Consider the following 27051-nt stretch of genomic DNA (forward strand, 5'->3'; position numbering starts at 1 on the left):
AGGCACTGATAGGGTTCTCCCCTGTATGAATTCTTTGATGGAAAGTGAAACTGCGGTTTTGACTGAAGCTCTTTCCATATTCCACACACTGATAGGGTTCTCCCCTGTATGAATCCTTCCCCCCACCAAAAAAATAATTTTTATTAACAGGCCAATCAAATCACATTAATTGCAAATCACATTAATTCCAAATTACACAGCCAAATTTTTAATTTTTTTGTTGGGGGTACCCATGCTTCGAGCTCAGAAAGGGATCCAAACATCTCTCTTGCTGCTGCTTTAACGTACACAGTTCTGTATTCACATTTCTGTTCAATCTTCACTTTGTTATTTTCCTCATCTTCTTGTTATTATCATGTATTCCTTTTTGTGATCTCTGATAGTCTCCACAAGCGGGTTGAATACAAACGTTGTTATATCCTGTGTGGATTTTGCACTCCTCCAAGAGCCATATCAAGAAAGACAGACACCATTTCCACACCTCCGTACAAAGCATTCCCAAAGTCTGTCCGTTAACTTCCACAGGCCAGCCAGTCTTCCTCAATTTTCTCAGGGGGCCCTGCCAGGTCAAACTCACAGTCCGATATAATAACAAACCATGGTCCTCCTCCCCCTCGATCTTCCTGTGGCCGGGCCTGCCATAACAAATCTCTTTTTATAACTGTGTCACAAAGAGCTTCCATTCCTTTCCCGATGTTCCCACTAGCCATGTCTTTGATTAGTAATTTATTTCCACACAGTTCTTAATCATCCTGCTTGTAATCAGTAATTGCAACGGTTCTTTCTTGGGGGGAGGGTTATCGGGTACTCACATAAGATAAAAAAAGAAAAGTTTTTTCCTCCCCCCTTTTCAGCCCCGCTCCGACATACCAATCCTCTGATGAATCTTCTTCATTTTTGTTGAATCCAGCCCGTCGCTCCGCTTCACAGAGATCACTTTAATTAGCAGTCTTAACTCCCGGTCTTCGCTCAAAATATGTGCATTTGCTTCTAATTGTTTATTTTGAGCTCTTGCAACCAGGCGTGCAATCAGAGACAGCGTCCGGGAGAGCCGTGCCACACAAGGGCTGTGTGCCTAGTGCCCTCACCCCCTTCTTTCGGATCAGGGCGTGATTTATGGCAACCGCAGGCAAGGGCAGTGTTCTCCATTCCCTTGGGGTAACAAGGAAGGCTGCATACTCCCATATCAGCCTCTTAATTTCCTCATGTGAGACGGAGAGATGGTATTGTCGGCCATCTTCCAATGAGCCCCTAGAGGCCCCCTCTCCCCTGTATGAATCCGTTGATGGGAAGTGAGATGGGCCCTCTGATTAAAGCTCTTTCCACATTCCAAGCACTGATAGGGTTTCTCCCCTGTATGAATCCGTTGATGGGAAGTGAGATGGGCACTCCGATTGAAGCTCTTTCCACATTCCATGCACTGATAGGGTTTTTCCCCTGTATGAATTCTTTGATGTGAAGTGAAACTGTGCTTTCTAATGAAGCTCTTTCCACATTCCACGCACTGATAGGGTTTTCCCCCTGTATGAATTCTTTGATGGGCAGTGAGATGGGAGCCCTGACTAAAGCTCTTTCCACATTCCATGCACTGATATGGTTGTTCCCCTGTATGAATTCTACGGTGGGCAGTGAGATTGTACCTGTGACTGAAGCTCTTTCCACATTCCACACACTGAAAGGGTTTCTCCCCTGTATGAATTCTACGATGGGAAGTGAAACTGCGGTTTTGACTGAAGCTCTTTCCACATTCCATGCACTGATAGGGTTTTTCCCCTGTATGAATTCTACGATGGGAAGTGAGATCGTGGCTGTGACTGAAGCTCTTTCCACACTCCAAGCAGAGATATGGTTTCTCCCCTGTATGAATTCTACGATGGGAAGTGAGATTGTGGCTGTGACTGAAGCTCTTTCCACACTCCAAACAGTAATATGGTTTCTCCCCTGTATGAATTCTACGATGGGAAGTGAGATTGTGCCTGTGACTGAAGCTCTTTCCACATTCCAGGCACTGATATGGTTTCTCCCCTGTATGAATTCTTTGATGGGACGTGAAACTGCGGTTTTGACTGAAGCTCTTTCCGCATTCCACGCACTGATAGGGTTTCTCCCCTGTATGGATCCTTTGATGGGAAGTGAGATGGGCACTCTGATTGAAGCTCTTTCCACATTCCACGCACTGATAGGGTTTCTCCCCTGTATGAATCCTTTGATGGGAAGTGAGCTTGGCCCTGTGATTGAAACTCTTTCCACATTCCATGCACGTATAGGGTTTCTCCCCTGTATGAATCCTTTGATGAGAAGACAGCTTTGCCCTCTGATTGAAGCTCTTTCCACATTCCACGCACTGATAGGGTTTCTCCCCTGTATGAATCCTTTGATGGGAAGTGAGATGGGCACTCCGATTGAAGCTCTTTCCACATTCCACGCACTGATACGGTTTTTCCCCTGTATGAATTCTTTGATGGGCAGTGAGATGGGAGACCTGACTGAAGCTCTTTCCACATTCCAGGCACTGATATGGTTGCTCCCCTGTATGAATTCTACGGTGGGCAGTGAGACTGTACCTGTGACTGAAGCTCTTTCCACATTCCAAGCACTGAAAGGGTTTCTCCCCTGTATGAATTCTTTGATGGGAGGTGAGAGAGGAGCTATCAGTGAAGCTCTTTCCACATTCCACGCACTGATAGGGTTTTTCCCCTGTATGAATTCTACGATGGGAAGTGAGATCGTGGCTGTGACTGAAGCTCTTTCCACACTCCAAGCAGAGATATGGTTTCTCCCCTGTATGAATTCTACGATGGGAAGTGAGATTGTGCTTGTGACTGAAGCTCTTTCCACACTCCAAGCAGTGATAGGGTTTCTCCCCTGTATGAATTCTACGATGGGAAGTGAGATGGGCACTCCGAGTGAAGTTCTTTCCACATTCCAAGCACTGATAGAGTTTCTTCTCAAGTGGATTTCTTTGATGGGAAGTGGAATGGGAGCTCTGACTGAATCCCTCTCCACAGTCTGAATCCTGATAGGACTCCTCCACTGTGTGGATTTTGTTGTCGTCTCCCTTGTTCTTCATTTCCAATTCATCACCACCTGAAACTAAGAGGCAAACTGATTAGAGTCTCGGGAAGAAGTGCAGCCCCAAATTACGGAACAATGCTAATTAATGCTTGGGACAGAGGAAGAACTGAAGGGAGTTAGATGTTATAATGTTCCTTTTGTTCTGTAAAAATGTCTAGTTTCGTATACAAATCAAGTTGAATATTATATGTTTTCTCTCTTTAGTTTTTAAAAGTACAGCTTAACCTGGTAACATCTTTTTGTTCAAATTTAAATATGGATCTGTACTATCTTCATAAATAAAATGTGCTTTTATTATTATTTAAAAGGTGGCCAAAGTGGGAAAGTTCCCTGTCCAGAATTAAGATATACAGTGGTACCTCGGGTTACATACGCTTCAGATTACATACGCTTCAGGTTACATACGCTTCAGGTTACATACGCTTCAGTTTACAGACTCTGCTAACCCAGAAATAATGCTTCAGTTTAAGAAGTCTGCTTCAGGATAAGTACAGAAATCGTGCTCTGGCAGCGCAGCGGCAGCAGGAGGCCCCATTAGCTAAAGTGGTGTTTCTGGTTAAAAAAAGTTTCATGTTAAGAACGGACCTCCGGAATGAATTAAGTACTTAACCCAAGGTACCACTGTATTCAATATGCTAAGTTGTTCAATATACAGTAATAAATCTAAACAAATTTTAAGAGCTTGAGAAATATTTGGGAACATTGACTCTGGACTGACTTGGTCATAGTCAGCTACCTTGTGGTGGGCGATCTAAGAGTAGGGGAATAATAATGGCAAACGTGAACTTCTGTGTGCTGAAAAACACTTTTTGTATATTGAACAAATGTGTGTAGCAGCTGCCAAATTTAAATTTCTTTAGTGGCTAAACATTTAATGATGATGTGCATCACCTTAAACCAATTTGGATGTTTTCTTAAATTCTCGACATCACAGAATGCAGCAGAAACTTGTCATATCAGTATTATTATTATTATTAAAGTTTCCTTACAGTGGTACCTCAGGTTACATATGCTTCAGGTTACAGACTCCACTAACCTAAAGATAGTACCTCGGCTTAAGAACTTTGCTTCAGGATGAGAACAGAAATCGTGCTCTGGCAGTGCAGCGGCAGCAGGAGGCCCCATTAGCTAAAGTGGCGCTTCAGGTTAAAAACAGTTTCAGGTTAAGAACGGACCTCTGGAACGAATTCTTAACCCGAAGTACCACTGTACTTAAATGTTACATTACTGTGAGAAGTTACAGGGGACGAGGCAGGGGGCCTTCTCGGTCGGGGCACCCACCCTGTGGAACGCCCTCCCATCAGATGCCAAGGAAATAACTATGCAACTTTTAGAGGACTTCTGAAGGCACCTCTGTATTGGGAAGTTTTTAATGTTTGATGTTTGATTATGTTTTTCTATTTGTTGGAATTTGCCCAGAGTGGCTGGGGCAACCCAGTCAGATGGGCAGGGTAAAAATAATAAAATTACCATTATTGTTACTACAGTGTTCACTGCCTGAGATTCAAAAAGCCTGGCTCTTTTCTGGGATGGAGTTTGTTTGGTTCAGTCGTGGAATCTGTGCCATCTCCAATGCCAAGCGACTCTTTGGTCAACCAGAGAGAGACAGAAGCAAGAACAAAAGCAGGAAACTTGACTGAAGCTACTTCAACACCTCAAATCACTCTGAATCCTACATTTAAGAAGGCCTGGGCAGTTCAGACAGCCTGATCATGGTTTTAAACGGCAGAACTGGAGGAAGAATATTCACAGGGAAAACAATCAATAGCCATCCATCCGAGGTTTGCTGTGGGAGTGTTAACATCCCAGGTGCTGTGGGTGGCGCTGTTGAGCCCCATCAAAATATCAGAGGTTCGTCACATAGAGAGATGTCTTGAATTACAAAACAGATAGGATGATCCAATAGGGAGCCTTACCGAGAGAGTCCAAGATCCCACGATTCTCCTCCATGACTTCCTTATGAAGAGCTCTCTGGTCAGGATCCAGCAACGCCCACTCCTCGCCTGTGAAATGGACAGCTACATCTTCAAAGCACACTGGACCCTAACAGAACAGGAAAAAGGCTGTCCTCTTAGAGAACATTCACTTGGCTCTGTTGTTTTCTACAGCGGCCAGACCCCTCTCTGCCTTCCTCATCCCTCTCTCCTGCTGCAGCTTCTGCCTCGGAGTCTGGGCTGCTCTCTGCCACAGACTCCCTCTGCTCCCTGAGCCCTCTTCCCTCTCCAGCTTCAGACCCCTCCTCCTCCTCCTCCTCCCAGTCGGCTCCCTCTTCTCTGGCTCCTCCCACCATTCCTCTGCATCCAGCCAGTCTGCATCCAAGCAGTCCTTCCCCGCAAGGCTCCTTCCCCCTACCTGATCTGGGTCCACAGCTGCTGCCTCACCTCCACCACCATGAAAAGATGAAGGAGCAGGTCTTGGTGGCATCATTCCGTCACCTGGGAGAGACCAAGGTAAGTGGAAACCGTGAGCGCCTGCTTCTCTCAGAGGTGAAACAGTGCATCTCTCAGTACAGATGGGGCTTCATCCAAGTTTCCCCTGCTAGCTTCCGGTTCCGCTCTGCTTTAATGGAGGCAGCGGGAGATCGTTGGAGAAGGATAAACGGATAAACAAGGATGACAGGGTAATTCTCCTTGCAAGTTTCCCCCAGGGACAGGGGGGAACGGGCTTCACTCCCAGTTCGTCTCGGTACAACGTTCCGGCTTCGGCATGGAGGCGCTGAGTGCAAAAGCCCTTCGCCTGCCGAAAACCCTCCTTCGCCACCATAAAGAAGCAGAGGTTCTCCTGCCAATTAGAGCTCAATTTGGACTAATGTACAGGCGTTGCTGGAAGAGATGAGATCATAAACTGTGGAACTGAACCAGCTGCAGTAAATGTCTCCCCTGCTGAGTACATTTGTACCCATTTCATGTAATAGATGTGCAAAAATACATCTTCCCCCCCCCCCGAGCTCTGAGCTCCAGGTGTCTTCCCTCAAAAGATGCAAAGAAATCACAGATTAGTTTCAAAACCAAGAGAATGTGACAAAACGGGGGAGAAAACACTCCTTCCTCCTTACCCAGAGGCCTCACTCTGGCGTCCAACGGAGTCTTCTCTGCCTCAGAAGAATCAAGACCCATTTCTGCCAAAAGATCCTTCCTCTGAAAGAGCAACAAGGATTCAAAACAGAGAATGGGGAGAAGGGTTAGAGAAGGAATGGCAGAGGCAAGCGCTTTCGGGGGACAGAGGTGAAAGCTGCTTCCTGCTTCTGCTAGACTGGTGTCTGGGGTTGGCTGCCAGGACCATGAAACATTGGTCCTCACGGATCTTCACTGGCTCCCAGAACATTTCCCAGCACAATTCAAAGCCCTAAACGGCCTCAAAGGCCCAGGATACCCAAAGGAGCGTCTCCATGAACTGAGGTCCAGTTCGGAGGGTCTTCTGCTGATTCCCTCACTGTGATAAGTGAAGTTACAGGGAACCAGGCAGAAGACCTTCTCCACAGTGGCCCCCACACTGGGGAATGCCCTCCCATCAGGTGCGAAGGAGATAAGAAAATGCATAACCTTTAGAAGACATCTGATGTCTTCTTATGCGTTTATATGTGCTGGAAGGCACCCAGCCACAAGTGTGATAAATAATAATAATAATAATAATAATAATAATAATAATAATATGCTTTCCAAAAAAGGATGGGCCATTAGGAGATGATTTGGGAATACTCTCCCTCCTCTTTGGAGCCCCTTGGGAGCATCCAGAGGAAAGTCTCTCTCACCTGCTGCTCTGCCTGCTTCCTCTCCTCTGCCTGACTCAGGAGGAAACCTTCGGCCAGGGCCACCGCCTGGGAACTGGTCTCCGCTCCGCATTCCCTCACCCAGTTCTCCATCTCCAGAGGAAGGACAGCCAGGAACTGCTCCAAGATCACCAGGTCCAACATCTCAGCTTTCGTGTGCCTTTCTGGCTTCAGCCACTGATGGTCAAGATGGTAGAACTGGCTGCAAACCTCTCGAGGTCCTTTGGCCTCCTTGTAGCAGAACTGCCTGAGCTGCTGGCTCTGCACCTCTGAGCAAAGGGTGTCCTCCTCACCCAGGATCTTCTGCATGGAGTTTTCCCCGAATTCCCCACTGCTCCCCGTTTCCATGGCATGGCCTCTTCCTGCTTCAGGGCCAGCTGAGTCTTGCTCATCCATCTGGGCTCTCCGGAAGTCTCCAGATCGGAAGGAGCCCCTTGGTCCTCTGCCAAGTTCTAATGGAAGGTGCAGAAAATCCTACGAATCAAACACACTATTCTATTGTAAGATCAATACACAGCCAAGAGAAGAAGAATGTTTCCTGAGGAAGCGTGGATGAGTCTTGCTAGGAACCAGGGCTGGATTGCACCACAGCTCAGACTCCAAGCTGTCTGGGGGGGGGAGGGAGAGGGAGAAGTCATAACTGTGAATGACAAGTGAGTGTAATCTGGAGCCGAGGCAACAGTGGGGGTCCCTCCCCTCCTCCAGAGCTTCGCCCCAACCCAACCATATCTGCTTGGGTGGCTTGGTGAGCAGCAGGGCCCATGTCTAGCTCCAGCCACCGTCCCTTGGGGACTTCCTGCTCTGGATCCGAGGGGACGGTGGCAAGGCCCTCTGGGTGGAACTGCCCTGGAAGACGCCTCGGAAACCGGACTTTCCATCAAATAAAGAATTGTTGTTGTTTAGTCGTTTAGTCCTGAGCGCCTCTTTGTAACCCCCTGGACCAGAGCACGCCAGGCCCTCCTGTCATTCACTGCCTCCCGCAGTTGGGTCAAACAAATAAAGAATTAGGGAGGGGAAATGCCCGACATACAGAGATTTATTAATAGGGAGAGAAGGGAAGCTAAAGCGTTTGCAAGGAGAACGGTTTGTAAGCAGAGGTATTCCTGTACTTCTCCTTCGTGGTCTTTCCCTCTTAATATACTTCTCCCTCATAATAATGTCCCTCATAATATACTTCTCCCTCATAATAATGTCCCTCTTAATATCCTTCTCCCTCATAATAATGTCCCTCTTAATGTCCTTCTCCCTCACAATCATCTCCCTCTTAATATCCTTCTCCCTCATAATAATGTCCCTCTTAATATCCTTCTCCCTCATAATTATGTCCCTCTTAATGTCCTTCTCCCTCATAATAATGTCCCTCTTAATATCCTTCTCCCTCATAATTATGTCCCTCTTAATGTCCTTCTCCCTCATAATAATGTCCCTCATAATATCCTTCTCCCTCATAATTATGTCCCTCTTAATGTCCTTCTCCCTCATAATAATGTCCCTCATAATATCCTTCTCCCTCATAATAATGTCCCTCTTAATATCCTTCTCCCTCATAATTATGTCCTTCTTAATATACTTCTCCCTCACAATAATATCCCTCTTAATGTCCTTCTCCCTCATAACAATGTCCCTCTTAATATACTTCTCCCTCACAATAATGTCCCTCTTAATATCCTTCTCCCTCACAATCATGTCCCTCTTAATATCCTTCTCCCTCACAATCATGTCCTTCTTAATATCCTTCTCCCTCACAATAATGTCCCTCTTAATATCCTTCTCCCTCACAATAATGTCCCTCTTAATGTCCTTCTCCCTCACAATAATGTCCCTCTTAATGTCCTTCTCCCTCACAATAATGTCCCTCTTAATATCCTTCTCCCTCACAATCATGTCCCTCTTAATGTCCTTCTCCCTCACAATTATGTCCCTCTTAATATACTTCTCCCTCACAATAATGTCCGTCTTAAAGTCCTTCTCCCTCACAATAATGTCCCTCTTAATGTCCTTCTCCCTCACAATAATGTCCCTCTTAATGTCCTTCTCCCTCATAATAATGTCCCTCTTAATATACTTCTCCCTCATAATAATGTCCCTCTTAATATACTTCTCCCTCACAATAATGTCCCTCTTAATGTCCTTCTCCCTCACAATAATGTCCCTCTTAATGTCCTTCTCCCTCACAATAATGTCCCTCTTAATGTCCTTCTCCCTCATAATAATGTCCCTCTTAATATCCTTCTCCCTCATAATAATGTCCCTCTTAATGTCCTTCTCCCTCACAATAATGTCCCTCTTAATGTCCTTCTCCCTCACAATAATGTCCCTCTTAATATCCTTCTCCCTCATAATAATGTCCCTCTTAATATCCTTCTCCCTCACAATAATGTCCCTCTTAATATCCTTCTCCCTCATAATAATGTCCCTCTTAATATACTTCTCCCTCACAATCATGTCCCTCTTAATATCCTTCTCCCTCACAATAATGTCCCTCTTAATGTCCTTCTCCCTCATAATAATGTCCCTCTTAATATCCTTCTCCCTCATAATAATGTCCCTCTTAATGTCCTTCTCCCTCACAATCATGTCCCTCTTAATATCCTTCTCCCTCACAATTATGTCCCTCTTAATATCCTTCTCCCTCATAATAATGTCCCTCTTAATATCCTTCTCCCTCATAATAATGTCCCTCTTAATATACTTCTCCCTCACAATCATGTCCCTCTTAATATCCTTCTCCCTCACAATAATGTCCCTCTTAATGTCCTTCTCCCTCATAATAATGTCCCTCTTAATATCCTTCTCCCTCATAATAATGTCCCTCTTAATGTCCTTCTCCCTCACAATCACAATCATGTCCCTCTTAATATACTTCTCCCTCACAATCATGTCCCTCTTAATATCCTTCTCCCTCACAATCATGTCCCTCTTAATATCCTTCTCCCTCACAATCATGTCCCTCTTAATATCCTTCTCCCTCACAATCATGTCCCTCTTAATATCCTTCTCCCTCATATTAATGTCCCTCTTAATATCCTTCTCCCTCACAATCATCTCCCTCTTAATATCCTTCTCCCTCACAATCATGTCCCTCTTAATATCCTTCTCCCTCACAATCATGTCCCTCTTAATATCCTTCTCCCTCACAATAATGTCCCTCTTAATATCCTTCTCCCTCACAATCATCTCCCTCTTAATATCCTTCTCCCTCACAATCATGTCCCTCTTAATATCCTTCTCCCTCACAATCATGTCCCTCTTAATATCCTTCTCCCTCACAATCATGTCCCCCTTAATATCCTTCTCCCTCACAATCATGTCCATCTTAATATCCTTCTCCCTCACAATAATGTCCCTCTTAATATCCTTCTCCCTCACAATAATGTCCCTCTTAACATCCTTCTCCCTCACAATAATCTCCTTCTTAATATCCTCCTCCCTCACAATAATGTCCCTCTTAATATCCTTCTCCCCCACAATAATGTCCCTCTTAACATCCTCCTCCCTCACAATAATGTCCCTCTTAATATCCTTCTCCCTCACAATAATGTCCCTCTTAATATCCTCCTCCCTCACAATCATGTCCCTCTTAATATCCTTCTCCCTCACAATAATATCCCTCTTAATATCCTTCTCCCTCACAATCATGTCCCTCTTAATATCCTTCTCCCTCACCATCATGTCCCTCTTAATATCCTTCTCCCTCACAATAATCTCCCTCTTAATATCCTTCTCCCTCACCATCATGTCCCTCTTAATATCCTTCTCCCTCATAATAATGTCCCTCTTAATATCCTTCTCCCTCATAATAATGTCCCTCTTAATATCCTTCTCCCTCATAATAATGTCCCTCTTAATATCCTTCTCCCTCATAATAATGTCCCTCTTAATATCCTTCTCCCTCATAATAATGTTCCTCTTAATATCCTTCTCCCTCATAATTATGTCCCTCTTCATGTCCTTCTCCCTCATAATAATGTCCCTCATAATATCCTTCTCCCTCATAATTATGTCCCTCTTAATGTCCTTCTCCCTCATAATAATGTCCCTCATAATATCCTTCTCCCTCACAATTATGTCCCTCTTAATGTCCTTCTCCCTCATAATAATGTCCCTCTTAATATCCTTCTCCCTCATAATAATGTCCCTCTTAATATCCTTCTCCCTCATAATTATGTCCTTCTTAATATACTTCTCCCTCACAATAATATCCCTCTTAATGTCCTTCTCCCTCATAACAATGTCCCTCTTAATATACTTCTCCCTCATAATAATGTCCCTCTTAATATCTTTCTCCCTCATAATAATGTCCCTCTTAATATCCTTCTCCCTCATAATTATGTCCCTCTTAATATCCTTCTCCCTCACAATTATTTCCCTCTTAATATACTTCTCCCTCACAATAATCTCCCTCTTAATATCCTTCTCCCTCACAATAATCTCCCTCTTAATATCCTTCTCCCTCACAATAATCTCCCTCTTAATATCCTTCTCCCTCACAATTATTTCCCTCTTAATATACTTCTCCCTCACAATCATGTCCCTCTTAATATACTTCTCCCTCACAATCATGTCCCTCTTAATATCCTTCTCCCTCACAATCATGTCCCTCTTAATATCCTTCTCCCTCACAATCATGTCCCTCTTAATATCCTTCTCCCTCATAATAATGTCCCTCTTAATATCCTTCTCCCTCACAATCATCTCCCTCTTAATATCCTTCTCCCTCACAATCATGTCCCTCTTAATATCCTTCTCCCTCACAATCATGTCCCTCTTAATATCCTTCTCCCTCACAATCATGTCCCTCTTAATATCCTTCTCCCTCACAATAATGTCCCTCTTAATATCCTTCTCCCTCACAATAATGTCCCTCTTAACATCCTTCTCCCTCACAATAATCTCCTTCTTAATATCCTTCTCCCTCACAATAATGTCCCTCTTAACATCCTTCCCCCTCACAATAATCTCCTTCTTAATATCCTCCTCCCTCACAATAATGTCCCTCTTAATATCCTTCTCCCCCACAATAATGTCCCTCTTAACATCCTCCTCCCTCACAATAATGTCCCTCTTAATATCCTTCTCCCTCACAATAATGTCCCTCTTAATATCCTTCTCCCTCACAATTATTTCCCTCTTAATATCCTTCTCCCTCACAATAATGTCCCTCTTAATATCTTTCTCCCTCATAATAATGTCCCTCTTAATATCCTTCTCCCTCACCATCATGTCCCTCTTAATATCCTTCTCCCTCACAATAATCTCCCTCTTAATATCCTTCTCCCTCACCATCATGTCCCTCTTAATATCCTTCTCCCTCATAATAATCTCCCTCTTAATATCCTTCTCCCTCACCATCATGTCCCTCTTAATATCCTTCTCCCTCATAATAATGTCCCTCTTAATATCCTTCTCCCTCACAATCATGTCCCTCTTAACATCCTTCTCCCTCACAATAATCTCCTTCTTAATATCCTCCTCCCTCACAATAATGTTCCTCTTAATATCCTTCTCCCTCACAATAATGTCCCTCTTAACATCCTTCTCCCTCACAATAATCTCCTTCTTAATATCCTTCTCCCTCACAATAATGTCCCTCTTAATATCCTCCTCCCTCACAATAATGTCCCTCTTAATATCCTTCTCCCTCACAATAATGTCCCTCTTAATATCCTTCTCCCTCATAATAATGTCCCTCTTAATGTCCTTCTCCCTCATAATAATGTCCCTCTTAATATCCTTCTCCCTCACAATAATGTCCCTCTTAATATCCTTCTCCCTCACAATAATGTCCCTCTTAATATCCTTCTCCCTCATAATAATGTCCCTCTTAATATCCTTCTCCCTCACAATAATGTCCCTCTTAATATCCTTCTCCCTCATAATAATGTCCCTCTTAATATCCTTCTCCCTCATAATAATGTCCCTCTTAATATCCTTCTCCCTCACAATCATGTCCCTCTTAATATCCTTCTCCCTCACAATAATGTCCCTCTTAATATCCTTCTCCCTCACAGTAATCTCCCTCTTAATATCCTTCTCCCTCACAATTATGTCCCTCTTAATATCCTTCTCCCTCATAATAATGTCCCTCTTAATATCCTTCTCCCTCATAATAATGTCCCTCTTAATATCCTTCTCCCTCATAATAATGTTCCTCTTAATATCCTTCTCCCTCATAATAATGTCCCTCTTAATATCCTTCTCCCTCACAATAATGTCCCTCTTAATATCCTTCTCCCTCACAATAATCTCCCTCTTAATATCCTTCTCCCTCACAATCATGTCCCTCTTAATATCCTTCTCCCTCACAATAATGTCCCTCTTAATATACTTCTCCCTCACAATTATGTCCCTCTTAATGTCCTTCTCCCTCACAATCATGTCCCTCTTAATATCCTTCTCCCTCACAATAATCTCCCTCTTAATATCCTTCTCCCTCACAATCATGTCCCTCTTAATATCCTTCTCCCTCACAATAATGTCCCTCTTAATATCCGTCTCCCTCACAATAATCTCCCTCTTAATATCCTTCTCCCTCATAATAATGTCCCTCTTAATATCCTTCTCCCTCATAATAATGTCCCTCTTAATATCCTTCTCCCTCATAATAATGTCCCTCTTAATATCCTTCTCCCTCATAATAATGTCCCTCTTAATATCCTTCTCCCTCATAATAATGTCCCTCTTAATATCCTTCTCCCTCACAATAATGTCCCTCTTAATATCCTTCTCCCTCACAATAATCTCCCTCTTAATATCCTTCTCCCTCACAATCATGTCCCTCTTAATATCCTTCTCCCTCACAATAATGTCCCTCTTAATATCCTTCTCCCTCACAATAATCTCCCTCTTAATATCCTTCTCCCTCACAATCATGTCCCTCTTAATATACTTCTCCCTCACAATAATCTCCCTCTTAATATACTTCTCCCTCACAATCATCTCCCTCTTAATATCCTTCTCCCTCATAATAATGTCCCTCTTAATGTCCTTCTCCCTCACAATCATGTCCCTCTTAATGTCCTTCTCCCTCACAATCATGTCCCTCTTAATATCCTTCTCCCTCACAATAATGTCCCTTTTAATATCCTTCTCCCTCACAATCATGTCCCTTTTAATATCCTTCTCCCTCACAATTATGTCCCTTTTAATATCCTTCTCCCTCACAATCATCTCCCTCTTAATATCCTTCTCCCTCATAATAATGTCCCTCTTAATATCCTTCTCCCTCACAATTATGTCCCTTTTAATATCCTTCTCCCTCACAATCATCTCCCTCTTAATATCCTTCTCCCTCACAATCATCTCCCTCTTAATATCCTTCTCCCTCACAATCATCTCCCTCTTAATATCCTTCTCCCTCACAATCATGTCCCTCTTAATATCCTTCTCCCTCACAATTATGTCCCTTTTAATATCCTTCTCCCTCACAATCATCTCCCTCTTAATATCCTTCTCCCTCATAATAATGTCCCTCTTAATGTCCTTCTCCCTCATAATAATCTCCCTCTTAATGTCCTTCTCCCTCACAATCATGTCCCTCTTAATATCCTTCTCCCTCACAATCATCTCCCTCTTAATATCCTTCTCCCTCACAATCATCTCCCTCTTAATATCCTTCTCCCTCACAATCATGTCCCTCTTAATATCCTTCTCCCTCACAATTATGTCCCTCTTAATATCCTTCTCCCTCACAATTATGTCCCTCTTAATGTCCTTCTCCGTCACCATCATGTCCCTCTTAATATCCTTCTCCCTCACAATCATGTCCCTCTTAATGTCCTTCTCCCTCATAATAATCTCCCTCTTAATATCCTTCTCCCTCATAATAATGTCCCTCTTAATATCCTTCTCCCTCACAATTATGTCCCTTTTAATATCCTTCTCCCTCACAATCATCTCCCTCTTAATATCCTTCTCCCTCACAATCATCTCCCTCTTAATATACTTCTCCCTCACAATTATGTCCCTCTTAATATACTTCTCCCTCACAATATCCTTCTCCCTCATAATAATGTCCTTCTTAATATCCTTCTCCCTCACAATTATGTCCCTCTTAATATCCTTCTCCCTCACAATCATGTCCCTCTTAATATCCTTCTCCCTCACAATCGTGTCCCTCTTAATATCCTTCTCCCTCACAATCATGTCCCTTTTAATATCCTTCTCCCTCACAATCATGTCCCTTTTAATATCCTTCTCCCTCACAATAATGTCCCTCTTAATGTCCTTCTCCCTCATAATTATGTCCCTTTTAATATCCTTCTCCCTCACAATCATCTCCCTCTTAATATCCTTCTCCCTCACAATCATGTCCCTCTTAATATCCTTCTCCCTCACAATAATGTCCCTCTTAATATCCTTCTCCCTCACAATAATGTCCCTCTTAATATCCTTCTCCCTCACAATAATGTCCCTCTTAATGTCCTTCTCCCTCACAATAATGTCCCTCTTAATGTCCTTCTCCCTCACAATCATGTCCCTCTTAATGTCCTTCTCCCTCACAATAATGTCCCTCTTAATGTCCTTCTCCCTCACAATCATGTCCCTCTTAATATCCTTCTCCCTCACAATCATGTCCCTCTTAATATCCTTCTCCCTCACAATAATGTCCCTCTTAATATCCTTCTCCCTCACAATAATGTCCCTCTTAATGTCCTTCTCCCTCACAATAATGTCCCTCTTAATGTCCTTCTCCCTCACAATAATGTCCCTCTTAATATCCTTCTCCCTCACAATCATGTCCCTCTTAATGTCCTTCTCCCTCACAATTATGTCCCTCTTAATATACTTCTCCCTCACAATAATGTCCCTCTTAATGTCCTTCTCCCTCACAATAATGTCCCTCTTAATGTCCTTCTCCCTCACAATAATGTCCCTCTTAATGTCCTTCTCCCTCATAATAATGTCCCTCTTAATATACTTCTCCCTCATAATAATGTCCCTCTTAATATCCTTCTCCCTCATAATAATGTCCCTCTTAATGTCCTTCTCCCTCACAATAATGTCCCTCTTAATATCCTTCTCCCTCATAATAATGTCCCTCTTAATATCCTTCTCCCTCATAATAATGTCCCTCTTAATATCCTTCTCCCTCATAATAATGTCCCTCTTAATATCCTTCTCCCTCACAATCATGTCCCTCTTAATATCCTTCTCCCTCACAATAATGTCCCTCTTAATATCCTTCTCCCTCACAGTAATCTCCCTCTTAATATCCTTCTCCCTCACAATTATGTCCCTCTTAATATCCTTCTCCCTCATAATAATGTCCCTCTTAATATCCTTCTCCCTCATAATAATGTCCCTCTTAATATCCTTCTCCCTCATAATAATGTTCCTCTTAATATCCTTCTCCCTCATAATAATGTCCCTCTTAATATCCTTCTCCCTCACAATAATGTCCCTCTTAATATCCTTCTCCCTCACAATAATCTCCCTCTTAATGTCCTTCTCCCTCACAATCATGTCCCTCTTAATATCCTTCTCCCTCACAATAATCTCCCTCTTAATATCCTTCTCCCTCACAATCATGTCCCTCTTAATATCCTTCTCCCTCACAATAATGTCCCTCTTAATATCCTTCTCCCTCACAATAATCTCCCTCTTAATATCCTTCTCCCTCATAATAATGTCCCTCTTAATATCCTTCTCCCTCATAATAATGTCCCTCTTAATATCCTTCTCCCTCATAATAATGTCCCTCTTAATATCCTTCTCCCTCATAATAATGTCCCTCTTAATATCCTTCTCCCTCATAATAATGTCCCTCTTAATATCCTTCTCCCTCATAATAATGTCCCTCTTAATATCCTTCTCCCTCACAATAATCTCCCTCTTAATATCCTTCTCCCTCACAATCATGTCCCTCTTAATATCCTTCTCCCTCACAATAATGTCCCTCTTAATATCCTTCTCCCTCACAATAATCTCCCTCTTAATATCCTTCTCCCTCATAATAATGTCCCTCTTAATATCCTTCTCCCTCATAATAATGTCCCTCTTAATATCCTTCTCCCTCATAATAATGTCCCTCTTAATATCCTTCTCCCTCATAATAATGTCCCTCTTAATATCCTTCTCCCTCATAATAATGTCCCTCTTAATATCCTTCTCCCTCATAATAATGTCCCTCTTAATATCCTTCTCCCTCACAATAATCTCCCTCTTAATATCCTTCTCCCTCATAATAATGTCCCTCTTAATGTCCTTCTCCCTCACAATCATGTCCCTCTTAATGTCCTTCTCCCTCACAATCATGTCCCTCTTAATATCCTTCTCCCTCACAATAATGTCCCTTTTAATATCCTTCTCCCTCACAATCATGTCCCTCTTAATATCCTCCCTCACAATAATGTCCCTTTTAATATCCTTCTCCCTCACAATCATCTCCCTCTTAATATCCTTCTCCCTCACAATTATGTCCCTTTTAATATCCTTCTCCCTCACAATCATCTCCCTCTTAATATCCTTCTCCCTCACAATCATGTCCCTCTTAATGTCCTTCTCCCTCATAATAATCTCCCTCTTAATGTCCTTCTCCCTCACAATCATGTCCCTCTTAATATCCTTCTCGCTCACAATCATCTCCCTCTTAATATCCTTCTCCCTCACAATCATCTCCCTCTTAATATCCTTCTCCCTCACAATCATGTCCCTCTTAATATCCTTCTCCCTCACAATTATGTCCCTCTTAATATCCTTCTCCCTCACAATTATGTCCCTCTTAATGTCCTTCTCCCTCACCATCATGTCCCTCTTAATATCCTTCTCCCTCACAATCATGTCCCTCTTAATGTCCTTCTCCCTCATAATAATCTCCCTCTTAATATCCTTCTCCCTCATAATAATGTCCCTCTTAATATCCTTCTCCCTCACAATTATGTCCCTTTTAATATCCTTCTCGCTCACAATCATGTCCCTCTTAATATCCTTCTCGCTCACAATCATCTCCCTCTTAATATCCTTCTCCCTCACAATCATGTCCCTCTTAATATCCTTCTCGCTCACAATCATCTCCCTCTTAATATCCTTCTCCCTCACAATCATGTCCCTCTTAATATCCTTCTCCCTCACAATTATGTCCCTCTTAATATCCTTCTCCCTCACAATTATGTCCCTCTTAATGTCCTTCTCCCTCACCATCATGTCCCTCTTAATATCCTTCTCCCTCACAATCATGTCCCTCTTAATGTCCTTCTCCCTCACAATCATCTCCCTCTTAATATCCTTCTCCCTCACAATCATCTCCCTCTTAATATACTTCTCCCTCACAATTATATCCCTCTTAATATACTTCTCCCTCACAATCATCTCCCTCTTAATATCCTTCTCCCTCATAATAATGTCCCTCTTAATATCCTTCTCCCTCACAATCATGTCCCTCTTAATATCCTTCTCCCTCACAATCGTGTCCCTCTTAATATCCTTCTCCCTCACAATCATGTCCCTCTTAATATCCTTCTCCCTCACAATCGTGTCCCTCTTAATATCCTTCTCCCTCATAATAATGTCCCTCTTAATATCCTTCTCCCTCACAATCATGTCCCTCTTAATATCCTTCTCCCTCACAATCGTGTCCCTCTTAATATCCTTCTCCCTCACAATCATGTCCCTCTTAATATCCTTCTCCCTCACAATAATGTCCCTCTTAATATCCTTCTCCCTCACAATAATGTCCCTCTTAATGTCCTTCTCCCTCACAATAATGTCCCTCTTAATGTCCTTCTCCCTCACAATTATGTCCCTCTTAATATACTTCTCCCTCACAATCATGTCCCTCTTAATATCCTTCTCCCTCACAATCATGTCCCTCTTAATATCCTTCTCCCTCACAATCGTGTCCCTCTTAATATCCTTCTCCCTCACAATCATGTCCCTTTTAATATCCTTCTCCCTCACAATCATGTCCCTTTTAATATCCTTCTCCCTCACAATAATGTCCCTCTTAATGTCCTTCTCCCTCATAATTATGTCCCTTTTAATATCCTTCTCCCTCACAATCATCTCCCTCTTAATATCCTTCTCCCTCACAATCATGTCCCTCTTAATATCCTTCTCCCTCACAATCATGTCCCTCTTAATATCCTTCTCCCTCACAATAATGTCCCTCTTAATGTCCTTCTCCCTCACAATCATGTCCCTCTTAATGTCCTTCTCCCTCACAATCATGTCCCTCTTAATGTCCTTCTCCCTCACAATAATGTCCCTCTTAATGTCCTTCTCCCTCACAATAATGTCCCTCTTAATATCCTTCTCCCTCACAATCATGTCCCTCTTAATATCCTTCTCCCTCACAATCATGTCCTTCTTAATATCCTTCTCCCTCACAATAATGTCCCTCTTAATATCCTTCTCCCTCACAATAATGTCCCTCTTAATGTCCTTCTCCCTCACAATAATGTCCCTCTTAATGTCCTTCTCCCTCACAATAATGTCCCTCTTAATATCCTTCTCCCTCACAATCATGTCCCTCTTAATGTCCTTCTCCCTCACAATTATGTCCCTCTTAATATACTTCTCCCTCACAATAATGTCCCTCTTAATGTCCTTCTCCCTCACAATAATGTCCCTCTTAATGTCCTTCTCCCTCACAATAATGTCCCTCTTAATGTCCTTCTCCCTCATAATAATGTCCCTCTTAATATACTTCTCCCTCATAATAATGTCCCTCTTAATATACTTCTCCCTCACAATAATGTCCCTCTTAATGTCCTTCTCCCTCACAATAATGTCCCTCTTAATGTCCTTCTCCCTCACAATAATGTCCCTCTTAATGTCCTTCTCCCTCATAATAATGTCCCTCTTAATATCCTTCTCCCTCATAATAATGTCCCTCTTAATGTCCTTCTCCCTCACAATAATGTCCCTCTTAATGTCCTTCTCCCTCACAATAATGTCCCTCTTAATATCCTTCTCCCTCATAATAATGTCCCTCTTAATATCCTTCTCCCTCACAATAATGTCCCTCTTAATATCCTTCTCCCTCATAATAATGTCCCTCTTAATATACTTCTCCCTCACAATCATGTCCCTCTTAATATCCTTCTCCCTCACAATAATGTCCCTCTTAATGTCCTTCTCCCTCATAATAATGTCCCTCTTAATATCCTTCTCCCTCATAATAATGTCCCTCTTAATGTCCTTCTCCCTCACAATCATGTCCCTCTTAATATCCTTCTCCCTCACAATTATGTCCCTCTTAATATCCTTCTCCCTCATAATAATGTCCCTCTTAATATCCTTCTCCCTCATAATAATGTCCCTCTTAATATACTTCTCCCTCACAATCATGTCCCTCTTAATATCCTTCTCCCTCACAATAATGTCCCTCTTAATGTCCTTCTCCCTCATAATAATGTCCCTCTTAATATCCTTCTCCCTCATAATAATGTCCCTCTTAATGTCCTTCTCCCTCACAATCATGTCCCTCTTAATATCCTTCTCCCTCACAATCATGTCCCTCTTAATATCCTTCTCCCTCACAATCATGTCCCTCTTAATATCCTTCTCCCTCACAATTATGTCCCTCTTAATATCCTTCTCCCTCACAATCATGTCCCTCTTAATATCCTTCTCCCTCACAATAATGTCCCTCTTAATGTCCTTCTCCCTCATAATAATGTCCCTCTTAATATCCTTCTCCCTCATAATAATGTCCCTCTTAATGTCCTTCTCCCTCACAATCATGTCCCTTTTAATATCCTTCTCCCTCATAATAATGTCCCTCTTAATGTCCTTCTCCCTCATAATAATGTCCCTCTTAATATCCTTCTCCCTCACAATTATGTCCCTCTTAATATCCTTCTCCCTCACAATCATGTCCCTCTTAATATCCTTCTCCCTCACAATCTTGTCCCTCTTAATATCCTTCTCCCTCACAATCATGTCCCTCTTAATGTCCTTCTCCCTCATAATAATGTCCCTCTTAATATCCTTCTCCCTCACAATCTTGTCCCTCTTAATATCCTTCTCCCTCACAATCATGTCCCTCTTAATGTCCTTCTCCCTCATAATAATGTCCCTCTTAATATCCTTCTCCCTCATAATAATGTCCCTCTTAATATCCTTCTCCCTCACAATCTTGTCCCTCTTAATATCCTTCTCCCTCACAATCATGTCCCTCTTAATATCCTTCTCCCTCACAATCATGTCCCTCTTAATGTCCTTCTCCCTCACAATCATGTCCCTCTTAATATCCTTCTCCCTCACAATCATTTCCCTCTTAATATCCTTCTCCCTCACAATTATGTCCCTCTTAATATCCTTCTCCCTCACAATCATGTCCCTCTTAATGTCCTTCTCCCTCATAATAATGTCCCTCTTAATGTCCTTCTCCCTCATAATAATGTCCCTCTTAATATCCTTCTCCCTCATAATAATGTCCCTCTTAATGTCCTTCTCCCTCACAATCATGTCCCTCTTAATATCCTTCTCCCTCACAATTATGTCCCTCTTAATATCCTTCTCCCTCATAATAATGTCCCTCTTAATATCCTTCTCCCTCATAATAATGTCCCTCTTAATATACTTCTCCCTCACAATCATGTCCCTCTTAATATCCTTCTCCCTCACAATAATGTCCCTCTTAATGTCCTTCTCCCTCATAATAATGTCCCTCTTAATATCCTTCTCCCTCATAATAATGTCCCTCTTAATGTCCTTCTCCCTCACAATCATGTCCCTCTTAATATCCTTCTCCCTCACAATCATGTCCCTCTTAATATCCTTCTCCCTCACAATCATGTCCCTCTTAATATCCTTCTCCCTCACAATTATGTCCCTCTTAATATCCTTCTCCCTCACAATCATGTCCCTCTTAATATCCTTCTCCCTCACAATAATGTCCCTCTTAATGTCCTTCTCCCTCATAATAATGTCCCTCTTAATATCCTTCTCCCTCATAATAATGTCCCTCTTAATGTCCTTCTCCCTCACAATAATGTCCCTCTTAATGTCCTTCTCCCTCACAATAATGTCCCTCTTAATATCCTTCTCCCTCATAATAATGTCCCTCTTAATATCCTTCTCCCTCACAATAATGTCCCTCTTAATATCCTTCTCCCTCATAATAATGTCCCTCTTAATATACTTCTCCCTCACAATCATGTCCCTCTTAATATCCTTCTCCCTCACAATAATGTCCCTCTTAATGTCCTTCTCCCTCATAATAATGTCCCTCTTAATATCCTTCTCCCTCATAATAATGTCCCTCTTAATGTCCTTCTCCCTCACAATCATGTCCCTCTTAATATCCTTCTCCCTCACAATTATGTCCCTCTTAATATCCTTCTCCCTCATAATAATGTCCCTCTTAATATCCTTCTCCCTCATAATAATGTCCCTCTTAATATACTTCTCCCTCACAATCATGTCCCTCTTAATATCCTTCTCCCTCACAATAATGTCCCTCTTAATGTCCTTCTCCCTCATAATAATGTCCCTCTTAATATCCTTCTCCCTCATAATAATGTCCCTCTTAATGTCCTTCTCCCTCACAATCATGTCCCTCTTAATATCCTTCTCCCTCACAATCATGTCCCTCTTAATATCCTTCTCCCTCACAATCATGTCCCTCTTAATATCCTTCTCCCTCACAATTATGTCCCTCTTAATATCCTTCTCCCTCACAATCATGTCCCTCTTAATATCCTTCTCCCTCACAATAATGTCCCTCTTAATGTCCTTCTCCCTCATAATAATGTCCCTCTTAATATCCTTCTCCCTCATAATAATGTCCCTCTTAATGTCCTTCTCCCTCACAATCATGTCCCTTTTAATATCCTTCTCCCTCATAATAATGTCCCTCTTAATGTCCTTCTCCCTCATAATAATGTCCCTCTTAATATCCTTCTCCCTCACAATTATGTCCCTCTTAATATCCTTCTCCCTCACAATCATGTCCCTCTTAATATCCTTCTCCCTCACAATCTTGTCCCTCTTAATATCCTTCTCCCTCACAATCATGTCCCTCTTAATGTCCTTCTCCCTCATAATAATGTCCCTCTTAATATCCTTCTCCCTCACAATCTTGTCCCTCTTAATATCCTTCTCCCTCACAATCATGTCCCTCTTAATGTCCTTCTCCCTCATAATAATGTCCCTCTTAATATCCTTCTCCCTCATAATAATGTCCCTCTTAATATCCTTCTCCCTCACAATCTTGTCCCTCTTAATATCCTTCTCCCTCACAATCATGTCCCTCTTAATATCCTTCTCCCTCACAATCATGTCCCTCTTAATGTCCTTCTCCCTCACAATCATGTCCCTCTTAATATCCTTCTCCCTCACAATCATTTCCCTCTTAATATCCTTCTCCCTCACAATTATGTCCCTCTTAATATCCTTCTCCCTCACAATCATGTCCCTCTTAATGTCCTTCTCCCTCATAATAATGTCCCTCTTAATGTCCTTCTCCCTCATAATAATGTCCCTCTTAATATCCTTCTCCCTCATAATAATGTCCCTCTTAATGTCCTTCTCCCTCACAATCATGTCCCTCTTAATATCCTTCTCCCTCACAATTATGTCCCTCTTAATATCCTTCTCCCTCATAATAATGTCCCTCTTAATATCCTTCTCCCTCATAATAATGTCCCTCTTAATATACTTCTCCCTCACAATCATGTCCCTCTTAATATCCTTCTCCCTCACAATAATGTCCCTCTTAATGTCCTTCTCCCTCATAATAATGTCCCTCTTAATATCCTTCTCCCTCATAATAATGTCCCTCTTAATGTCCTTCTCCCTCACAATCATGTCCCTCTTAATATCCTTCTCCCTCACAATCATGTCCCTCTTAATATCCTTCTCCCTCACAATCATGTCCCTCTTAATATCCTTCTCCCTCACAATTATGTCCCTCTTAATATCCTTCTCCCTCACAATCATGTCCCTCTTAATATCCTTCTCCCTCACAATAATGTCCCTCTTAATGTCCTTCTCCCTCATAATAATGTCCCTCTTAATATCCTTCTCCCTCATAATAATGTCCCTCTTAATGTCCTTCTCCCTCACAATCATGTCCCTTTTAATATCCTTCTCCCTCATAATAATGTCCCTCTTAATGTCCTTCTCCCTCATAATAATGTCCCTCTTAATATCCTTCTCCCTCACAATTATGTCCCTCTTAATATCCTTCTCCCTCACAATCATGTCCCTCTTAATATCCTTCTCCCTCACAATCTTGTCCCTCTTAATATCCTTCTCCCTCACAATCATGTCCCTCTTAATGTCCTTCTCCCTCATAATAATGTCCCTCTTAATATCCTTCTCCCTCACAATCTTGTCCCTCTTAATATCCTTCTCCCTCACAATCATGTCCCTCTTAATGTCCTTCTCCCTCATAATAATGTCCCTCTTAATATCCTTCTCCCTCATAATAATGTCCCTCTTAATATCCTTCTCCCTCACAATCTTGTCCCTCTTAATATCCTTCTCCCTCACAATCATGTCCCTCTTAATATCCTTCTCCCTCACAATCATGTCCCTCTTAATGTCCTTCTCCCTCACAATCATGTCCCTCTTAATATCCTTCTCCCTCACAATCATTTCCCTCTTAATATCCTTCTCCCTCACAATTATGTCCCTCTTAATATCCTTCTCCCTCACAATCATGTCCCTCTTAATGTCCTTCTCCCTCATAATAATGTCCCTCTTAATGTCCTTCTCCCTCATAATAATGTCCCTCTTAATATCCTTCTCCCTCACAATCTTGTCCCTCTTAATATCCTTCTCCCTCACAATCATGTCCCTCTTAATGTCCTTCTCCCTCACAATCATGTCCCTCTTAATATCCTTCTCCCTCACAATCATTTCCCTCTTAATATCCTTCTCCCTCACAATTATGTCCCTCTTAATATCCTTCTCCCTCACAATCATGTCCCTCTTAATGTCCTTCTCCCTCATAATAATGTCCCTCTTAATGTCCTTCTCCCTCATAATAATGTCCCTCTTAATGTCCTTCTCCCTCATAATAATGTCCCTCTTAATGTCCTTCTCCCTCACCATCATGTCCCTCTTAATATCCTTCTCCCTCACAATTATGTCCCTCTTAATATCCTTCTCCCTCACCATCATGTCCCTCTTAATATCCTTCTCCCTCACCATCATGTCCCACTTAATATCCTTCTCCCTCACAATTATGTCCCTCTTAATATCCTTCTCCCTCATAATAATGTCCCTCTTAATGTCCTTCTCCCTCACCATCATGTCCCTCTTAATATCCTTCTCCCTCACAATCATCTCCCTCTTAATATCCTTCTCCCTCACAATTATGTCCCTCTTAATATCCTTCTCCCTCACAATCATCTCCCTCTTAATATCCTTCTCCCTCATAATAATGTCCCTCTTAATATCCTTCTCCCTCACAATTATGTCCCTCTTAATATCCTTCTCCCTCACAATTATGTCCCTCTTAATATCCTTCTCCCTCACAATCATGTCCCCCTTAATATCCTTCTCCCTCATAATAATGTCCCTCTTAATATCCTTCTCCCTCACAATTATGTCCCTCTTAATATCCTTCTCCCTCACAATTATGTCCCTCTTAATATCCTTCTCCCTCACAATCATCTCCCTCTTAATATCCTTCTCCCTCATAATAATGTCCCTCTTAACATCCTTCTCCCTCACCATCATGTCTCTCCGAAGGTCCTTCTCCCTCCTCGCTCTCTTCCAGGCCCACCTCCCTGGCCAGGGCCTGAGGTCCCTCTGGCTCCCTCCCGGACCCCCCAGCCTCTCTTCCCTCCCCTTCCTGCCTCCCGGGGCAGGGAGTTCCCCAGGCTTCCCCCGAGAGGAGACCCACCAGAGCCCGGCAGGCGAAGGCGAGGCCGGAAGGGACGTCAGAGGGGAGGAGGGCGAGGAGGAGGAGCGGCCCGCCTTCCTTTCCTGTCCTCTCTAGGAAGCCAGCTCGGCGCCCCTTAACCCTTTTGCTGGTCGGTCTTTCCCTGCGGAGGAGCCCGGGCGTCGCGCAGGCCCAGAGCTGCTCCATCCGGGGCCTGGCGAGCTGCTCCCTCTGAGGGGAAGAGGCGGCACTTGGGCCCGCAATGGGGGAGAGGGGGGTCTTGGGGGGGCCAGAGGGGGGTGTCTCTCTTGGGGGCCCCTGGGGGGCTGCGGGGCAGTGAGCCCTGTCCCAGAAAAAGGGGGTCCTGGGGGGGTGCGGGGCCCCCGGCCGAGAGGAGGGGCGCCTGGGCGGGAAGAAGCCGGCCTGGGCGCGTGTGCGTGGGAAGGGGGAACCCGTGTCCCGGAGGAGGAGCCCCTCTCTCTGCCTGGGGCTGCGGGGCTGCGAAGGGGCGCCTGGGCGGGGGAGAGGGGGTCCTGGGGGGCCAGATGGGGGACCCGGGGGCGTCTCTCTTGGGGGCTGCGGGGCAGAGCCGTGTCCCAGCAAGAGGGGGTCCGGGGGGGCGTGGGAGGGTCCGGCAAGAAGGAGCACTGGGCGCGTGTGCGTGGGAAGGGGGAACGCGTGTCCCGGAGGAGGAGCCCCTCTCTCTGCCCGGGGCTGCGGGGGAGAGCCATGTCTCTGGCACCTGGAGAGAGAAAAGGGGGCTGGAAATGCCACGGACAACGAAATCACTCAGCGCCCCTTGGATATCAAGCAGCAGGAAAGGACCACACAAAAAGTCCACAGATTCAGTTTTATTCAAACCCAGAAGAGAAAAAGCAGCACTAAGTGCAGTGTCTCAAAGATGCAGCTGTAACATCTTTACCTTAGAAAAAGTAATTAAACATAACAATCGGCAAAGAGGCAGTTAAATGGAATTTTTCAGTGGCAGGGGGACAAGGAAGCCCATCACAGCAGGCCTGCGGTGCTAAAAATCAGGAGAAGAGATTTCTGTACATCTCAAGAGCAACAAGAATGTATTCATAGAATCATAGAATCATAGAGTTGGAAGAGACCACAAGGGCCATCGAGTCCAACCCCCTGCCAAGCAGGAAACACCATCAGAGCACTCCTGACATATGGTTGTCAAGCCTCTGCTTAAAGACCTCCAAAGGAGGAGACTCCACCACACTCCTTGGCAGCAAATTCCACTGTCAAACAGCTCTGACTGTCAGGAAGTTCTTCCTGATGTTAAGGTGGAATCTTCTTTCTTGTAGTTTGGATCCATTGCTCCGTGTCCGCTTCTCTGGAGCAGCAGAAAACAACCTTTCTCCCTCCTCTATGTGACATCCTTTTATATATTTGAACATGGCTATCATATCACCCCTTA

The 27051-nt window shown here is 43.3% G+C and overlaps 2 protein-coding genes across 2 annotated transcripts in view; both read right to left on the bottom strand.

Annotated features, from left to right (window-relative positions):
* LOC309536908 (sphingolipid delta(4)-desaturase/C4-monooxygenase DES2-like) overlaps positions 1-27051 on the bottom strand; it is a 135975-nt gene that overhangs the window by 5693 nt on the left and 103231 nt on the right. The window lies entirely within an intron of this gene.
* LOC309536751 (uncharacterized protein) lies at positions 138-25668 on the bottom strand. The gene is made up of 6 exons (XM_082231016.1): positions 25647-25668; positions 6827-7318; positions 6131-6212; positions 5428-5510; positions 4992-5118; positions 138-3093 (listed from the first exon to the last, which is right to left on the bottom strand). The coding sequence occupies exons 2-6, from the start codon at positions 7238-7240 to the stop codon at positions 1187-1189; spliced, it is 2613 nt and encodes an 870-aa protein (XP_082087142.1). The 5' UTR covers positions 7241-7318; positions 25647-25668; the 3' UTR covers positions 138-1186.

The sequence above is a fragment of the Podarcis vaucheri genome (genome assembly GCF_965113315.1).
Source record: "Podarcis vaucheri genome assembly, chromosome: 7".
NCBI lineage: Eukaryota > Metazoa > Chordata > Lepidosauria > Squamata > Lacertidae > Podarcis > Podarcis vaucheri.